This window comes from Neopelma chrysocephalum, unplaced genomic scaffold (assembly GCF_003984885.1).
Source record: "Neopelma chrysocephalum unplaced genomic scaffold, ASM398488v2 Primary Assembly neopelma1_61b, whole genome shotgun sequence".
NCBI lineage: Eukaryota > Metazoa > Chordata > Aves > Passeriformes > Pipridae > Neopelma > Neopelma chrysocephalum.
The window spans coordinates 8,715,441-8,735,363 of NW_020897717.1; the positions used below are offsets into that span (position 1 = coordinate 8,715,441).

General features: G+C 37.9%; 1 protein-coding gene across 2 annotated transcripts in view; it reads left to right on the top strand.

Moving 5' to 3' along the window:
* Nucleotides 1–19,923, top strand: part of HHAT (hedgehog acyltransferase) — a 146,606-nt gene that overhangs the window by 59,054 nt on the left and 67,629 nt on the right. For both annotated transcript variants that reach the window (XM_027682037.1, XM_027682036.1), the window contains one exon: nt 13,534–13,735. In XM_027682037.1, the coding sequence (XP_027537838.1) occupies nt 13,534–13,735 (202 nt within the window). The remainder of the gene's footprint in view (nt 1–13,533; nt 13,736–19,923) is intronic.

Here is a 19,923-nt window from a genome sequence, read left to right on the forward strand (position 1 = left end):
TGCTGCTTCATGTGGAAAGAGAATGCTTTCCTAATTACTGAATCTCAGTGACTAGACTAGAAGTGATACTGAAATAATGCCAGAATTTTGATTTTTAGCATTACATTACAATTTTAACTAAAACAGGACTGAACTGAATCAGTTGCTGTTAATAGATTACACAGTGAACAGGTGAGCAGTTCATTTCTTCATCTTGTTTTCACTCAGTGCAAAAAACCTCAAGAGGCAGGAATCAAGCCTGCATGATGTAAGACTTCTCTGCCTCTTTTTGCAGCAGACTAACATAAAATAAGCAATGTATTTGTGTCATACTACCAACCAGACTCTTTCCTGCAATAGTCTGAGTGGTATTAGAGTTCTTCAAGCACCAGTGGTTGATAGTTTTGTTTTCCTTCTCTCTCTTTCTTGAATAGCCTGTACTTTGACTTTGCAACAGACAGAAAATATTTGCTACATATTTTGTTCACAAATCAAAGATTGATAATAAACATGTTTTCTTGATCATCTTGCCTTTCAAAAATTCTAAGTTAAAGTGGGACAGCATGGTGTGTTTTCTTATTGCTATTTTTCTTTAGAAAGTGGAAAAGTATGGCAGAGGTAGCTGAAGGTAGAAGATGGAGAAGAATGCCCTTGCTATTGATTTAAACTCTACCTGCTCAGCAAAACAAGAGTCATAGAATGACAGCTAGGCTTCCTTCACACAATGTACTCAGATTTAATATTGAACTCTATTAACAAGGTTAAAAGATGCTGTATGATAATTATGAGCAGATTTTCTTTCTCAGATACAGCTAGCAAAGAAAAATATCTGTCCTGTGCAAAGATCCTGTTGATCACAGGGGTTATGATTTTGAAGAAATGTATATTACACAACTAGAATTAGGTCTAAAACTCAATTTACAGTTTAAATTTTGCCTGCATTCACTTTTGTTCATTCTTTGTGCTTGTTACACCAGTAGCTAAAAATCACCTCCTGTTCTGAATGGCAGCAGCCCTGCCTGGAATCCTCAACCTTCTGCCAGCAGTGGATGCTTTAGAAGTTTTAACACAAACTGTTATAGTTGGTTTTATGCTGTCCCCTATAGCTTTAAAGGGATGTTAGAACTTGCTTAAATGAGTCTGTGATCAGAGCCTTTGATTTCCAGCCTTTCTCATCATGCCAAGCCAGAGCAGAAAAGCCATTTCCTATTGGGATCTCAGGAGCAGCCCCAGCAGCTTCTGCTTTCCAGCTCAGAGGAGAGGTGATAAGGGAGTGAGGGAACAACGGCTGTCCAAGACGGATTACCTCAGGAGGTTGTGTTGTATGCTCAGCTTGTCCCATAAAGGAACAGAAGAGAGTCTGAAATATAGAGGACAGTGTTTGTGTGTTTGTTCTTTAAATAAATTGGAGCTTAACACTGATACCTCACAGCTTAGCTGCAATGTTAGTACTGTGCATGTGCTCAGAAGAGGATTTAACTGGCAGGCTTAATGTTAAGGACTGTAGTTTAGTTTATACTGTATTTTCTTAATGGTTTCTCCACCCTATGGAGATAATTACTTCTAAATCAAAATGCAAGTAAAAATATCAATAGATTGTGGAAGCATAGTAAGAGTTCTCATACAGGAATGCTTACAAGATAAAAACTGGACAGCCAGTTCATATTTAGGTACAGTTATTCTGCCCAGAGTATGAGATGAGAAAAGCGTTGCATTTTTCATATGGTATCAGGTTTTTATAGTAAAGAATTTTTAATGTAGGAAACATTGTTTTTAACAATAAAATGGAAATCCTTTAATGCATCCTTTAGTGTTCTGAAAATGGAACAAAGTGAAATAACATTCAAATAGAAAATATCCAATCTCCAAACTAAGTTAGTGGTGAAAGAATTTATTTTTGTCCTGCTGCTCTGCTAAATGTGTGCTCTGCTTAACAAACTTCACCTCTGCATCCACAAACCTCACAAAACATGCAGGGATCCAGCCAAAGCATTTGTGTGAATACATACAGAAAAAGAAATATAAACACACAGTTATAAATGCTTTTTTCTCTTGAAGTAGCAGTGAGTTGTAACATCAGCCCTCTAACTAATAAAGGTCAAGAGATCTTTCTGATTCTTCATTCCTTAAATTTGAAAATATTTGGTTTGGCTAATTTTAGGGGTGGAGCAGAGGATGCTTGGTGTGAAAGGTACTTAGAAATGAAAATGAGCACAGAATCTAGACCCCTATTCATCTGAAAATGAAGAAAAAAATCTTGCTGACAATAAAATAAAATATGGTCTGGCCTTTTCTTTTAGGAGCAAATAAACAGATATTGGCTGTCACTGTACAGGATAGAATGGAGACTGAGGCAATCACAGAATCACCAGATATTTACAGGAAGAGGATGGAGTTGCTGTTGTGAGACTAGTGGGTATTTAGGTGGTAGAAAAGGGTGAGAAGCAAATGAAGATGGCCAGCATCACTAATAGTCAAATAGACAAGTAAGTAAAAAATGAGGAAGTATCATTTTATGGCCACTCTACTTCACATTAGTTCTCACTGAACATTACAAAGCAGTACTGTAGAGATGGATCATAGTTACCAATCTCTGCGGTGTTAAACACAACATTTGGAATGTAAACAGAAGAAGTTCCAGGATGTTGTGAATGCACTTGACCCCAGACAATTATATTTGACTTTTTGATATGCATGAATTCTGTGCATATGGCTCTGCCACTGTATGAGTTCATAATTGAGAACCATGAGGTTTAGGTAAACGGTGGGGGGGAATGGGAGCATACTCCTTAACCTGGCTGAGCATTTCTCGTCTACTTCAGGGCCAAGAGATAAATCACTGATGAGGATGCATCTAATTCAGGTCCCTTTTCATTGCCTCTTAGCTTGTGGTCTCAGCCACGAGCTGATGGATGCTCTACCCCTACATCCTTCCTTCCTTTCCCTGTCTGTGGAAAGGAAAGATGCTCTTGGAGGCAGGGTTGGCCTCAGCATGGAGGCAGAAAGCATTGAATAATGTTACTCGGTTTGCAGCTCTCCAAGTTGAGTGATACCTGTGTGAGCAGTGACTTGTGACAGGAAGAGGCTGTTTTGCAGTGAAGGGCTGGTCTCTGCAATACGGTTGAAAATGAACAGCTGAGAGCACCAGTTGCCTGCTGCCTCCCAGTTGAGGCTGGAGTCAAGGACAAGTGTTCCATCTCCATCCAGTGTCACCCATGGTTTGTGGGTGCAGAACTTCGTGGCTGTGTTTACTATGGTGGGACATTGTATGTTTGTGCATGATCTTTCATTTTTGACATCTTCACTGCCATCATGGCAAAACTGCAGTAGGATAGATGGATTTTGTACTGTCTGATACTCTCCCAAGGTACTTGCACCCTGTTGCTGAGGAGTATGAGTTACTGAATATTGAAACAGTTTAAATGCTTTGTTCAATATTTGGTGAATAATTCAAGCAGTTTTAAAGCTAAACCACAGTTATCTTACCATGATGTTCTTAGATTGCTGTTTGACAGATTCATTTCTTCTTGAGATTTGTTTGGGAAAACATGCCAGTTTGGTGTTGCTAATTCTATTTAACTGCTTGAAGCTACCTGATATTTCTTAGTTGGTTAGCCCTGAGTCCTCAGGATATTGTGAGAGCAAGCTGCTATTTCATAGTGTGTTCCCAAGTACCACCAGGAATTTGTTGGGCAGTTCCCAAGCTGGATGAAGTTTTTTTATTTCTGCTTGATTACCGCTACTTTTGAAGAAAGAAAAGGAGTTTGTTTGCTTTTTACAGTCTGTTGAAATCTCAACAAGCAGAAAACAGGAAAAACAATCACTGGTGACCCAATGTGTAAACCAGATGCTTCCTTGAATACCTTTCAGAGAATTTCATGAAGGTACACTGACTAGAATGCTGACAGCCTTAATAGTCTTTAACCTGTTTTCTGTCTTTTCTGGCCTCCATTTGTACTTACTGGTAAAAACTAGTTTTGTTGATTCATCCTCTTGGGGCTTTTCATGAAGATTACTGCAAAGTCATTATTTTATCTATCATTATTTGTTCTCTCTTTCTAACAAAAAGATTACCCTTAGACAACTGGATAGATATACAGCTCAGTGTTGTAGCAGGATAAGAAAATTTATGGTACACTTCCATGATACCCTAACAGATGATTTTTCCCTGGCAGATATTTACTATTCATTTTTCCTTGAGCATGCACCTTTCCCCCTCCCCCCTCCTGACATATATATTTAAATTTCTGGCTGTAGCTACAGTGTTTCTTTCTTGAGTTTTCCTTTGCATTGGAATACTTTGTTGCTGTATGTTTAAAACTCATTCATTTGTTTAGTTCTGGTCCCCTGTTGCTGACTTCACGGGAATTGACATTTTTCACTTAAGTTTTTATCTGTATTGTACCATGTTCCTGACTGGTGTTAGAAGAGCATGTCTTCTTTCTTTACAAATGAGAAAAAAGGAGATCATCATTATTTAAGGATGCTGCTTCAAGAGAAGTAAATATTTTCCTTTACTCTGCTTAATTAAATTTATATCCATTCTCACTTTTATAACAATTAAGCAATGTTGATTTGGGCTGATAAATGTGGATTGTACTCTACATAAGAGGAGATTTAATTCTGCTGGTGTTTGAAGGGGTTTTGACACAGGACAGTGTATAGAAGTTCTTTATGGTGGAAGGTACTGTATAATCTTTAGTCATCCCAGCTTTGCCTAGTCATCTCAATGCCTTGGCTGTATTTTATAAATAGTCTTTTCCCAGAACTGCAGACAGTATTTTCTAAGAAATGTGAGCTCGAGAGAGGTGACTGAATTACTCAGTTTGGAATAATGTCAAAAGTCTAACTCTTCAAACTTTGTGCACATGCAATTTGGAGGAATATGCATTCCTTAAGCAGATACACTGATATTAATCAAATTTCCTGCCGTATTGAAGCTATGTCTGTTCTATATTTCTGCTTTTCATTAATTACATGCCTTCACTTTATTTCAGACATGCATTTGAAGTACATTTTATTGATGTTGCTTTATAATCGGAAGATTGTAATGCTTACTGAGTCTTCAGTGACTTTGGAATTTCAGATCTTGAACATTAATCTGGTCTCACAAAAATTTGTATTTCTGATGTACCCAGGTGAAAATCTTCTGACATTTTGGTTTCTGCTTGTCTGTAGAACTATACAGCCCAGTGAGGCAAAGGTATTGCATGGTTTGGTGAACTTGCTGTGTGGTCCGTGGATACAGACATGCCCTTTGACATGCATGTGTACAAAGGGATATAAAAATGCAAAAGAATCATCCAGCTCTCCATAAAGGAATCTGCAGAGATTAAACAGTCTTTCTGTTACCTAGCAAATTGCAGAGGGCCGTTTAACTTTATCATCTTGTCTCTAAGCAAAAATGGTTTAATAAGGAAAATAAATAGATTCTGTTGTAGTGACTGCATTTCATGCGCTCCTTTGTCAGTGGTGTGCTGGAAAAGGTAGCTGTTAAGTGCATGGTGATGAATGTATTTTAAACATCTGAATTCACACACTCAGATCAATCGGCATTTTTTCTCATGTACCTAGCATACTAAGATTAGCAGGATGGCTAAATAACTTGTGCTTACACCTGTGGAACTTAAAGCAGCTTTCTAAGAGGAGGGAGAAAACATAGTACTTTATTCTCAGCCTGGTCAAAGCAACAAATGACACATACTTAACAGTTTTTCACTAACTGAACCACAAACAGTTCAGTATGTGCTATCACGTGCAGAGGAAGAATTGGTCTTGTTGCTTTAGCTGTGGTTGAAAACTACTGTAAAATGTGCTGTTGTGAATGCACACTTCTGATGAGGAGAGATGGCAAATTCAGAGCTCTGAATTTTGAGCTGGGCCCTCCAGTGTAAGTCAGGAGAAGTAAAGAAAATGAGTGAAAAAAATGGATTCTTTTATTCATGGTGTTGCTTATGCATTTAGTCTAATCATTATTTAGGACACAGTGAGTAATGCCTTGTGCAGAAAGCAGGACTGCAATCTTTGCATCTCTCTGAGTGATGCCCTAGCCACAGAGTTGTTTTTTCTTGCATATTCACTCTTTGAATCTCATTTTGTTTTCTGCCTGGTGGCAGCCTGGTAACAGACAGCTGGAGCACTCCTCTGAGAGGCAAGATATGTTGGTCTCCCTGGCAAAGAGCCTGACCTCTACCATTTTATAAGCAAAGAGTGACAGTACTATTAATAGATCCCTCCTCTAGCTGTGTTTTCGAAGGAGTATATAGCCTGATTGTTGTGCTGCTGAGCCTAGATGTCAGCAGCGCATGGGAGGTGTATTGTATCAGGAATGAATTGGGCCCCTGAGGGGAGTTAAGTTCAGAACAGCTTCAGGAAGCTCTGCAGGGTCTACACGGGAGGAGGCAGGAGTGCCTGCTTCCCGGCTCCATCTACCAGCTGGGGACACAGCCCCCTCCCACCCAGTAGCTGAGCTGTAGGCACTTAACTCTGGGCTGTTTTGGCAATAACATCTAGGTTTCTAATGTCAGCAAAAGGTTTGGGGCGCTGAACTTAATGATTTAACCAGTGTTTTGGCGCTTTGGCCATCTGGAAGCTCTCAGATTTCCATTGCGATCAAAGGTAGCTGACTGGTAGTTTTGCTTTGACTGCAAACAGGTGGTGGTAGGCAGGGTTTCTTTCTTTCCTAGATGCAGCTGGGAGAAAACTAAACACAGCCGTCCATCAGTAATGAAAATTTTTCTATTAAAAGGAAGCATTATGATTTAGATTAAAATTTCATTTGAAATAAATGAATCTCTTTGAAAACATGAGCTTCCTTGGAAGAGTGAATTAAAAATGATTTCTTCGATATTCCCCAGTTATCTGCCCTTTGCCATTTTTTGTGCTGAATGCGAGGGAAGAAAAGTGCTTTAAACACTTCTTGGTTTTTTAATACAAAACTTCACAATCTTTGCTGGGAAACATGCTAGCAACTGGATAGTGAGAGAAAACTCAGGTCATATTTGTAAAACTGAGTGTTCTTGCATATGAATATTCTCATTAATGCTTTGTGACCCAAAAGGACTTAATTTCTCATTAAACATTTTTGTGGTAATGTAACAAGTCTTGCCTGCAGCCAACATTAGCTTAAATATTTTAAAGGGTCTGAATTTGTCAAGGTCTCTCTAAACATTGCATTAAGCTGGTGAGGTGAGAGAATCTTACAGAGCTTAAAAAGCTTTGCCAACAGCCCAGCAGAATCGTTAGACGATATAAAAAATTGACATTCACAGTAAGAACAGGACTTTCGTCTCCTAATTGAAAGTTTGCCAAATGGTATTCCAAATACCTCTGGTTATTTCGTTATTTCTGGTGCAAATATGTGTGGCTTAGCCTTCAAAGTTATGTTTACGGGAGATGTTTCTGTGATTTAAAACAGATTTATTCATGTGGGACCCAGTCTTGCAAAGACTTACAGGTGTGCTTTATTTATGCACTCTACATAGCTCCATCCAAGTCAATAGCAGCTTGAACAAAATAGGAATTGTAAGAACTGCCTCAGAAGTAAGAATTTGCAGAACTGGGCCTGAAATCTTTTTATTATGAAGCAGAGATATAGTTTGAAATCAATAGTCAAAGGCCTTGAAAAGAGGATTAAAAATAAACAAATTAAGGAAACCCAACCCCAGTTCTAGAGGGAATTCCCCTCTAGTTCTCACCCTATGTCATGCTACACTTTGCATTTCAATCAAATTTTTTTTGTAGTGACAGTCGTTGGGATAATTTAGAAGCAAAATGAATGGTACCTTGGCTATTTAGATTTATCCTCAAAATGCTTCAGGGTCACCTTCAGCATTGATTTTGCAACTAATAACCCAGAATGTTTTATTGACTTATAATTCTCCAGGCATACCACTGCCCTGACAAAACTTCATACATGTCCACAAATGAACACCTCCCTCTACAGAAACACAAGGGATTTCTGTTGTCAGGATGTAAGATGGGAGACTTTATTATTGCTTTTTTAACTTTTGCTGTGTTGCCTATATAACTGCCCAACTCAAAACACTATGACAGTAAAACAGTTAACCCTTGAATGCTTTGAAACTTGAAGAGGCATTGGAATTTTGAGCATCTAATGTTCCCTGAAATAAAACACAAAGTCTTCACACATTAATTGTATGTACAAGAAGTTTGCCATTACAAGCAAATTAACATTTTTTTTAACATTTCACGTGGTTCTGGATAAGCCATTCCAAGACTGATGGCTAAGGAAAGGGGGGGGGGGAAATCACGGATGGCATGCATCTTGCTTTATGACCTTAATTCAGGAAGAAATTCAGGGACATGTTTAAGAAAGCCCTTGGACATAACAGCAGTTAAACAGGTGCTTTGCTTGCACTTACTTCAAGATTTAAATATGTTTAAAATCACATACATGTGGAAGTAAGAGTAGTGTATGGAGGCCTCAAGTAATAACAGCCCTTCCGAGTGATTCTTAACTGGTTATAAATGCTCCTCTTAGAGGTTTTCTGAAGTTACCAGAATAAAAACTTTTTAATGTAGAGTCATTAAAAGAAAAGAAACTATGTTTTCCAAGAGAATGGTTGTCAGATCTCTTATGATTGTTCTGTAGATTACCACTTCAAGAAAACTAACAAAATGGTTATTGGATTTAAAAGGTATTCTCTGTAAGTAAATGTCACTGTTAAATACCTCAGCTATTATGTTTGTGTTTGCATTACTTTAGGGATTTAGATGGTACCATTTGCATATTTTATCCAATTCTCTAATGTTCACTTTGTGAGTTAAAATCAAGATAAACTGTGTAAATGGAACAGCTTGCTGGCTGTGGATAAGCTGATTTAAACTACTGTACATGGGATGAAAAGTAAGGCGCTTTGTTATTTGGAAGACATACACAATATGTTTAGTTTGTGAAAGTAACATGTTTAATAGCATGTAAGTTTTAGTTTGAAATCAAAGCAGAGTCTATAGAAATGTAGTTAAGACTGACATCTTTGCCTTGGGAGGGGAAGGCTAAGAATGTATGTTTAGTTGTGTCAGGTTTGGGGAGGTGTGTGCAAATAATTTTGCTATATAACATCCTCTCAAAATTTGTATTTAAGTGCTTCAAACGCACTCCAGGTGTTTTGAGGTACTCTTAATTACATGGTGTTCTCTTCCCCCTTCTCTCCTCTCCATCTACTGTGCACAACATTTTCTTCTAACAGCATGATGTGCCTTTCCTTGTTGTCCTTAAAGGAGGTCTAGCCAGCCCAGGAATGGTTAGCAAAGCCTGGCCTGTGGCATTTAGAAGTTCCTCTCTGATAGTCTGCCTAGAAATCTGTTCTTTCACCTAAAAATTTCTCCTTTAAAGTTTTGTAAGAGATGGACTTTTGGTCCCTAAGTTGATGTTTTATTTTTAAATACTCACCTAGCCTGCATTTTTTGATACTAAGCATCTCCCACAGGTCTAATCTTCCCATTTGTAATTTTCATGGATCTTAAGCGGGACCATTGTTGCCTATCCTTCTAAAACAACATGGAGGAACATGACCAATTACTACCCTCACATCTACTTATCTTGACATCCTTTTCTCTTTGCAAAATATTTTGTTGCTTCCCTTCATTTGTCTGCCTTTGGTTCATTGACCACCAAATAACTGCTGAGTTTTCTTTTCCTGTGAGTACGTGAGTTAAGATAAATTTTTTGTATAATGGCACCACATTTTTCAGCTAAGTCTGCCCTCCTTGCACGTCTAGAGTAAATGTGTAATCTGTTGATGAGCTATTAAGAAACTTTGGTACAAGGGTGTTTCTTTGAGATGTGTTAGGCTGCCATGAGGACCCATGGTTACTTTTATGTGCTAGTAGTCCCTGAACTGGGGATTTTGAGCTGCGCCGTGGATTTTCTGTGATTAGAAATGAGAATAGTCTTAAAAGCTGCATGAAAGCTTCAAATCATATATTTATGTAATGCTATTCTACATATGGTGCAGCAGGTCAGCATGCTCTACAGCAACTTCTCCGTTTGTTTAAATCCTGTCTGCAGTACAGGGTTCACAGTACAGAGGGACTGAAGGGATAGATTGAAGGTAGACAGTATTGGTAAGAATGAGAAAAGTTAGGAAGCTTGCAGATAAAAAAGACATCAAATTGCAGTAGCCTTGCCCCTTGAACTCTCTCTCTTCCTGCCTTCTTCCTTCCCTTCTCACAGATTTTGTTAGCAAACTGCAGGGCAGAACAACTTTCCAAATGTACTGTAAGAGACTCCTTTTCTTCCCTATCCCACCAAGGGAGAGGGAGTGAGGGGCTGTGTGGGGCTTAGTTGCTGGCCAGGGTTAAACCATAACAAATTGTTTGTTACAAAGTGTGTGTTGTGTTGTAAATGATAATACAGAAGTGTATATATATTTCTTCCACATCTGGCATAATAATGAGTTTTACTGGTTTATTCTCTGTTGCACTCAAGTGTAAGTGTAATCAAATGAGTACTCTTCTGTGAAAACACATAGGGAAAGTATTGAGAAATTAGATTCTAAACTACCAGGATGCTGAAAAATAAGCAAAATGCATTTTTGTAACAATGAGAGCTCTGGCAGTGGTTCTTTTTCAAGACAATTTTGGTTATATCAGAGAGCACAAAGTGTCTGGCACTGAGGCAGGTTCTGCCCCTGGCTGCACACTGAGTTGTCTACTGCTTGTATGCAGGCCTGCCAGCATAAGCATGTATGGACAAGTACATCACATGGATAGGATGTGCGTGGATGAAGAGGTAGCAAAGGTTTTTTTTTCCTCATTTGTTCTGTAATGTAACAATGAATTTTGGACAATATTTTTTCTGTGTAAAAACCACAGGAACGTACAGAATTGCTCTTCACACTGTTCGTTAGAAATGACTCAACATCAATCACTCCTTCATACTCACTTTAAAATTGCCAGTGGGAATGCCCTGATGGGGGGAGGCAAGACCACACCATCTGAGAGTAGTTACTGCTCTTGTGACAAGGAATGGCAGCCAGCTGCCTTTCCATTTTCTCATGGCACTAGCAGGGAAGGAGAGGGGCATTGCTTTCTGCTTTGCATTTCTCCTCTGGGAAGGGAGGCAGACTCTCCACAGTACTGGAGGGGAAGGTCAAAGTGTTAGTAAAGATTTTTTACTCATTTTGACTTCTGTCCTTCTTCAGACAGGTTCTCACATAGATAGCGCAAGTGTATTTTCTGTTGCACATTTCCCATGGGTTTCACTAGGAGCTAGAACTTCACTAACCTTGAACATTCATCAGAATTATGAGTTATTGCTGCTCAATCATCTAGCTGCTGCTGTTAAACACTAAAAATCAGAAAACAGCCTATTTTCTCTGCACAGTAAACTGAAAATGCTTCAGGCCAACCTAAACTGAGCTGCAATTGGAAATGAACAAGTTGGTGCTGCTGAGCTGTTCCGGGCAATGGCAGTGCCAGTGGAGGCTGCCTGTGCTGACAAGATGGATGGAGCATACAAAACAGTCTCAATGCAGGAAAGGGGACTGTACAGAAATCCAGAGCTACTTCTGCAGTGAAAGCTACCTTTTGTGCCATGGATTTAACCCAGGGCCTTATGAGGTCAGCAGAAGGGTTTCTCTGGGGATTAGAGTCAGGTCTCTGTCACAGATAGTGTCTGGGTTACTTTTAAGTGCTGTGTTTCAGTAAATGTACAGCAGACAGAGAATGAGCTTTGCTGAGCATGGCAGGGCTGGCAGCATCCTGTTTCGGGCTCCTCCGGGTGAAGCTCTGTGAAACAAGGCACTGCTGTGCTTGCAGGGCCGTAGGGGCACGGAGGTGCTCCTCTCAGGGATGTGGTTTCCCTGCCTCAGAGCAGGGCTGCCAGCCCTCCTCCTGCCAGCCTGGCGCAATGGGCCCTGCCTAAAAAATAAACCAATTAGCCTTTAAAAAGGGCTTTCTCATTTCTATAATCCTTTTCGTAGAAAGAATTTGCTGAAGCAGCGGGATCTGTGGCTCTGCTCTTTTCACCTTCCATGCCACAGTCCTGCAGGGAATTCACCTGGTTACAGACTGCTAAGATGAACATCTTTGCTATGAGATTAATTGATTGCAATTGCAAGTGTCTGTTATTGTCACACTGCTTAAACATAGGAAGGGGAGAGAGAAGAAAAACACAACATAAATAGAAACTATTGCTCTTAAGTTCTATTTATTTTCATATGTTTAGTGAAAAAGCACGCCCATGCTTGAAAACATTATAAATGTAATCAGATGTTCTCTGTAGCAGGTTGAAGTAAAAACGTGTACTGATGTTATGCTTAAAGAGCATTTAGAACATTTGACAGTTGTTTTTTAATTACTTTTCTGCTTACCCTTTAATTATGCTCATCACTTTCTTTTACCCTGTTACTTATTTTCTTACTTCCTAAGATTAGGAAAAAAGCAGTATGTTAATTTCCCTTTTAAATTTTTAAGCTAATATTTATCTCTGAATGTGAAAACTGATAACCAGAGAGAAAAACTTCACTGCAAAAAAATTTCCTTTAATTATCTTAGTAAGTAGGAATAGTCTCAAAGGAGTACAGTGTGTCATGCCGAAGGAGTGACAGCTGAGGAGAGCTGTCACTGATAGTTCTCATATAGCACATCTCCTCTCTGGTACCCATGAGCTGGATGGTGACTCCATTGCCTGATGGGCTTCTTCAAGGTGTTGACAGAAATATGCAACTTCCTCAGATAAATTCTGGCTAGTGGCCATGCTTTACTCAGAAAATGCCAGGAGTGGATGTAGTTATTTAGGAAGGATGGAAGTGAAATGACCCACAAAACAGCATCCGTTTTCAGAATCCCATTGCTTCTGTTCTTTTTACAGAAGGAGCACTGCTTTCTGGACACTTACAAGCATCAAAGTAATGACTAATCTTCTGACTCTTGGATTCAATTTAAATACAGAATGCATGCAGAGTGCTTCATATAGGTTTTGGGACTTTTTTGGTACATGTTCTCTGAAGGTCATTAGGAAGACATGATCCTAAGAGTATAATATAAGACCAAAATAGGAAATATTTTCACTTCATATAATTTTTAATGAAAGAAATAAAAAGAAAGAAATCACAAACTTCTAAAAATAAAATATGTTTGCATGTGAGTCTATTTCTGACAAAAGGAAAATGGTCTATGGGTTATGACTATATATAATGCTTTAAATTTTTTGTTAAGAGTTCTATAATTTAAATTAACATGAAGATTATGGGTAATTTTTGTAGTTGACTTAGAACTATTCCAGTTTAATTAACCTGAGTATTTGCCATTTGTAATTCTGAGAATGTAGTTTATGCTATACATTGCCTAATAGAGAGTTCCCAGGAACACAAAACTGTCTTTTTGCCAAATGTTACATGCACAGATTTCATGAAGTGGTCTGCAGCTCTGCAGAAACTAGGGCAGGCTCTGTAAGTAGAGCATGTCAGGTAATTATTCAAATTTTTTTTTATGCTAGAAATTAACACATTTGTTCTGTGGTGGATGTTTTTCTGAGATTTCTGTGAAATCTCTAACAAAGTTGCTTATCTGTTGTTTCACCTACAGGTACATTTATGTTCCAATGGGAGGATCTCAGTCCAGTTTGCTTGGAATGCTATTTTCTACAGCCCTCACTTTTGCCTTTGTAAGCTATTGGCATGGAGGACAGAGTTATTTGTGGTACTGGGGCGCACTTAATTGGTTTGGAGTAATTGTGGAAAATGGCATCAAGAGGATACTTTCTATTTCACTTATTCAAGATTTAATTGTAAGTTGAATCTCTCTTTATTTCTGTTCTTGTTTCCTGGCTCCATGCTCATCTGAAGTTCCTGGTTACTAGTTTGGTTTAACCAAGATTAAAAGTCATGGATAACAGATAAAAGAGTTAGCATTCCCTTGCCCACCCTCCAGTATCTGAGGTAATAGCTAGTTCATATAACTGGAATTTTGCAAAGTATCATTAAAGCAAACAGTGGAAATATGCGTGGTCTTAAAAGCTTCCTCTGCAGTCCTAGAGTAAGCAAATGCTTGTCACGTCGTATATGGCTGAACAGAAGCCAGTTTTAACATTTGTATTCTGATTTCACTCAGGATGGCCTTAAAATATTCATCTTCACTAAAATTAGGAGTGTATATTTCTAACCATGTGTTTCCTGGACAAATGAGCATGTAGCAGCTGCTTGCATCTGGGAACAAGCTTACACTGGGAAATGTTATGCCACTAAAGATCCAAGTAAAGAAACTATTATTTTGCCTTGAAGTCCTCTGATATTTTCACTTTACTTATACTTTTGACCTTTGTGCTGTCATTTCCAAAGGACAAAATTGACTTTGACGTGCAATCATATGCAAAAAGCACTATTTTAATTTTCTAAAATATTTTAGTGACTATTTTTTAATGTTGATGGTCATTTTAATCTGCAGGTTTGCTCTCTACTTAATCCCAAATCTTCTAATAACTGTAAGAATAAATAATTCATATGCCTTGCTTCCTTCCTGTGATAAGGCACAGAATTTCTACTCCTATATAATGTTGTTGGAGTAGAGACTCACTCTGCAGCCTGATGGAATCCTGATGCTCAAGTAACGATGCTGGTTCTCCATCCCAGCCATTTCAGTTTTCACTGTTGTAACATCCCATGTGTGGCAGCTGATGCAACTCAGTAATTTAGGAGCCAATAACAGCCAGTGCTACCTTATATCACCCAATTGTCCATCACTGTGATTTCAGTGATAGTCTGGAAGCAGCTTTTTACCTTCCTAGAGAAGGAGTTTATCAGATCCGTTGATCTTCCCTCTAGGGTGTAACTGAGCTTCACCATCTGATCGGCTGCATATGTTTTTCTCTAGACTGGAAGACAACATAGCTTTTTAGGCATCCAGCTGTATGTGGAAATATAAGTGTAGGGGCTTTTTATCTGGTGTCACATATAGTAGAAATTTTAAAAGAACTCTTAAGGAATTAAGTGCTTAAATATCACAGAAATTATAATGGCTGTGGCATTATGAAGGTGGGGGTTTTATATGTTGGATTAATTTCTAACATGTAGTTCTAATTGTAGTTAACTGATGCTGGCACGAGGGTTCTTTTTTGCATAAATGAACTCCCTAACAATGAACCAAGTGCATTTTACTCCCTTTCCTCCTCTTTGTTTTCATCCAGTGTTTTTATTGGCCTATCTAGTGTCTTCCCTGTCTCCTTTTTTGTTCATTTCTGTTTGGAAACATAGCTGTAGACCTTCCTTAGAAGACACTTTCACATCTTTCCCTGAAATATTTCTGAAGCCAGTATTTTTAATATGAATAGTCTTGGCATCTAAATTAGTGCATTAGACAGATCTTGCTGCATTCAGTAATGGCTGAGTCATGATTTGCCTTGTGCCTTGAAGGTTTCTCTACAATGATGTGAGCTCCTTATTGCTCTTTCCTCACTCTTCTACCTAACTCCCATTTTCTTCTTGAAAGCTGAGACTGGGGAGCAGATGAGTAGTTGGATTTTGACATTTCTTTATCAAGGGGTAGAGTGATATGACATTCTCTGAGATGTACCACATTTGAAAGAAACTGAAAATTTCTTAATGCCCTGTATAAATTTCCCCCGTGTAATCTGGCTTTTGGAAACATTCCTATAATCCTGTCTTAGTGAGAGGTGTGCTGCAAGCCTAGTCACTATGGTGTTGAAGACTCCTTTCTGGGGGCTGGGTTTTTCACTTAAATGTCATCTGTTGACAAGCTGAAATCCTTTGCATTCTTGAGCTTCACTCAGTGTCTGTGTTAGCTCTTGAGGCCTATTTTTGAGAAGGAAAGTTTATTTTTGTCCCCAGAATAGCAGATGAGTTTCTGAAAATATACAAAGCACAGGTATATGCTTTTTTTAACCCATTCTGTTTACCAAACCTCCTCATGTATTATTGTTAAATTGAGTTACATAGTTAAGTTGAGCAGGAGGTGTTCAATTAATAAAATATAAAAAAATCTAGAAGTGTAAGTTGAATTTAATTCTGCTCTGTTTTTAAGATGGAATTAATGACAAATAATAACAAAAACGGTATCAAAACTGTCTCCTCCCCCCCCAAGGGAAGATTTAGAAATCTAAATAAAGCACATTCAAGTCTCATCCTTCACTGAATCCTTATGTGACTAAATATATACATACATATATATATATAAAGACCCTATATTTATGCAGATTTTATGGTAGTTTCAGTCTCAGCACTTCAAACCTAGTGCAATATGAGGAAATAACACTTTTGTAGCAGTCTAACAGGTTTTAAATGTCATTTCAGGCATATTGAGCTAGAATGAACAAAGAAGCATGGGCATTATTTGTGAGAAGTAAAATCGGCATACAAAGAAATATTTACTGAAAACAGTAAATTTCCTGACCCCAAAAAAATGGTTCTGAAACTTTTTAATTTGTACTGGCTTCAAACCAGTATATGGCTTCCTGATTTTAGCTTTAAAAGAGCTGATTCTCCTTATGTACTTTCCAGCTTACACAGTTCTGAACTGTCATGTTTTTCCACCTCGAGATTAATTGTTAGTTATCAGTAAATTAGAACTGAATTAATTAATATTGTCTTTTCAGCAAAACATTACGTATAAAACAAAAATAAATGCTATGCATTGTAAACTAGGGCTTATCTGGGAACTTTATATTAAATGGGAGAAGTTTCATCGTGTTTCTAGCAATTTTTTTTGTTTTCTTTTTTTTTTAATTTTTCAAATTATATTTAGACCTGTACTGAGCAAAGTAGTGCTTTGCTTCACTGATTCTATATTCATTTCTTACAGATGAACAGAGACTCCAGTGGTAACTCATTTGAAATCAGTGATAGAATTTGTATTGACTTTTAATAAATAATGTGTCAGATTTCTGAAAGAAAATGCTTATGGCTGTCCTTCTTGTAGTGTTTTAAATTTTTTTCCTTAAGGAAAGCGACATATAGATCTATAAAAAAAATTAGATCTTGGTACAAAAATAGATTTAGAATTATTTAAACCTTAGAATAGTTGGCAACATCTTTAAATCAATGGATTTTTAAAAAAGAAATATTTGGAAATCATCCAAAAGGAAGACGTAGCAAGGGAGGTTGAAATTGGCAGATGGATAAAATTAAAGTTTTAATCCAAATTGAAACAACATCATTTATCTTTTTAGTTCTTTCTTAAAGTGAAAACATCATTCAGTTTAGTAAGATTTTTTTTATTGAGTTGTAAAAGTCTCTCTTTTAACAATCACACTATGATGAATTTTTAGTTTAAGATCTTATTTCTAGATTTATTTAGTAAGAAGCTAAATATGCCATAAAAAAATTCATTTTGAGAACCAACTAATTTTAAGCATGGCATGTTTTAAAGTAATTTGTACTATCCTTGTAAGTTTTTTGGTTTTTTTAAAGTGTAAAATACTTTGATTTCTACATTTTCATTTATGGCTGGAATGAGGTGCATTAATTAATTCTATTTCAGTATGCTGAAATTTCCTACCCAACCCCTCTTTGCAAAAGGGAAAATATTTTGTATGATGTCCATGATTTTGGTTAGTGTGATTAGAATGTTAGGTTATCTTTTTCCTCAGAAGAATGAACATACATTTGTCTTTACAGTTAAAATATCTCCATTGTTTTGGATAACAGACATGTGGTACACCTGACAATTGATATCCTTAGCTTTGCAGAGAACAGAATTTTAGATGTCTTTCAGAGTTTAGGTGTGGTGGTGGGGTTTTTGTCCATTTTTTTTCCTCTGCCTAATTTTGTTTATGCTGTTGATTCTGCTAGATGCATTAAAATCTCTACAGTTGTTCATAATAGTTATGCATTATATTGTGGTCCTGCAGACAGCTGGTGTGGAGCATGGAAAGGTTCTGACTGGTGAGCCTGACCTCTGGGCTGTGATTCGAAAGGGAATTAGCTGATCTAACAGCTCATTACTATCGAAGAGGGAAAGGTTTAATTTCTCTTTCCTCCCTTCCTTGCAGTCTCACCCCTTCCTCCTCCACACACCTTCCTGCTGGAATCTTTGCTGAGCTGACTTAGCTCTTTACCGCAGCAGAAAGCTTTACTTCCTCTGGTTATTTTATTGCTAGATGACTTGACCAATGAAGAGGAATCTGAAAAACACACAAAGCAGTACAATGTAAGAGCCAAAAACCAAGGAAAAGAAGTGGAAGAGGAGGAGCTCAACTACTTGGAACCTCCCTCTTGCAAATGTACCTAAACAGTACAGGCTAGTAGATTGAGCCTCTGTGTTTAAAGGCAGTGGGACAAAGAAACCGATTAGGTTCTGCTGCAGTAATTATTCATCCTTATGTTAGGGCTCAAATTCAGCCTAACCAAGCTCAAGATTCCTGTGAATTTCACAGCCACTGAGCAAATGACAGAATTTATTTTTGCATGTATAACTCACTTTGAACTGTTGTGAGACAAGTAAAGTTTCCTTCTGCAACTGAGGCAAGATGTGACCAAACAATAGGAAGTCATTCGAGGGAGATATGTTTGTTGATCACCTTGTGAGATAAAATCTTTAATAATATATCTGCAATAAATGAAGACCCTTCTCAGCTGTTCTTCAGCACACACTAGGCTTTGATCTTTGTTTTGCTTCATTTGATGGAAGAAGTATTTATATAACTTGTTTACTGTTGTCAAGCATGTCTGGCCTTTTCTTTTTTACTAATAGTTTTGTTTAATTCAAACATATTTTTATTGAAACGTGGTGATTCAATTAAGTGACAAGCATTGCCAATGATACTTTCTTCATAACGTTTTTATATACTTGCTCTAGACTTCTGTTGAGTTTGTCACTTTACTCTTGTGAAGCCTTCCTCAAACTCAAATTCTCTAATGCAGAATTGTTTTTTGAGATTAGATACTACTCATAATGTCAAAACCTAGACCGCTGGAAGGGGCTTGCCACCCACTCTGTACCCCCCACCTCAACCTTGAGTTCAGCCATATCATTGCTCTAACCAGAAATCTTTACTATCCAGAGTAGATGTACTCTGACTCAAAATTGGCAGAAACTTCTCTTCCTAGATGTGAAGGCAGACTTGTGACAATTGGTCTTTGTATGGTACCTAGAAGCAGCAAGCTGAGTTGTTGAGGTGCTGTTTTGTACTGAGCTGCTGAATGACCATCAAAGGTAAATAGGGGCTGGCTGATGTATCCTCATCATTCCAGTGACTTCTAGCTTTGCCAACAATAATTCTGAGTCAAACAATTCTTGACACGTTTCTGTTTTTGCTTGATTTTATTCTTTGCTCTCTTCTCCACCCTCTTGTTAGGGTTCATTTGTCTTCACAGAAGTAAATCCTATAACATGTTGAGAGCCCTGCTGAAAATGCACGCACACAGACACACTTGCATTGGGACACTGTCTTTTTTTTACTGAGGGAAGTTCTTGCCTCAAACTCAGTAACAAAGACTGAAAACATAGTAGGAGTTGTTTTGTGTGAGGGACAAGTGTATGCAATATGATACCAGCTTTTATATGCTGAATTACAAAAATGACTGCAGAAAGATTTCAGAGATAACACATTCTGTTGCTTCCTACCTTTTGAGGACAGGCATCCATTTTTTGTCAAATCTGTGCAAAAATTATTAATTTTTATGCCAGTACTGGAGAAACTGTTGTGATTTTCTGCCTGTGTTTAACCATTACTGCTCTATTTCAGACCGCAATGTCAGCTTGGAAGCCCCTTGCATAGCTGCTCAGTTGTCACAATAGAAAAAACTTTTCTCCCACCTACCAGAATTATTTACTCTTTGTTTTGGAGATGTTGGGCAGTTTTCTGGTGACCAGTTCATAATGCGGCTTCAAAAGGAAGTAAATCATGCTGTGGTGTGAAAACAAGGCAGACTGATGGTGGTTATGTACTGCTTTGTTACAGTTACTTGAATACAGCCTCCCCCTGTGGTTCACCTCAAAAATTAGTCCAGGCATTAGATGTCA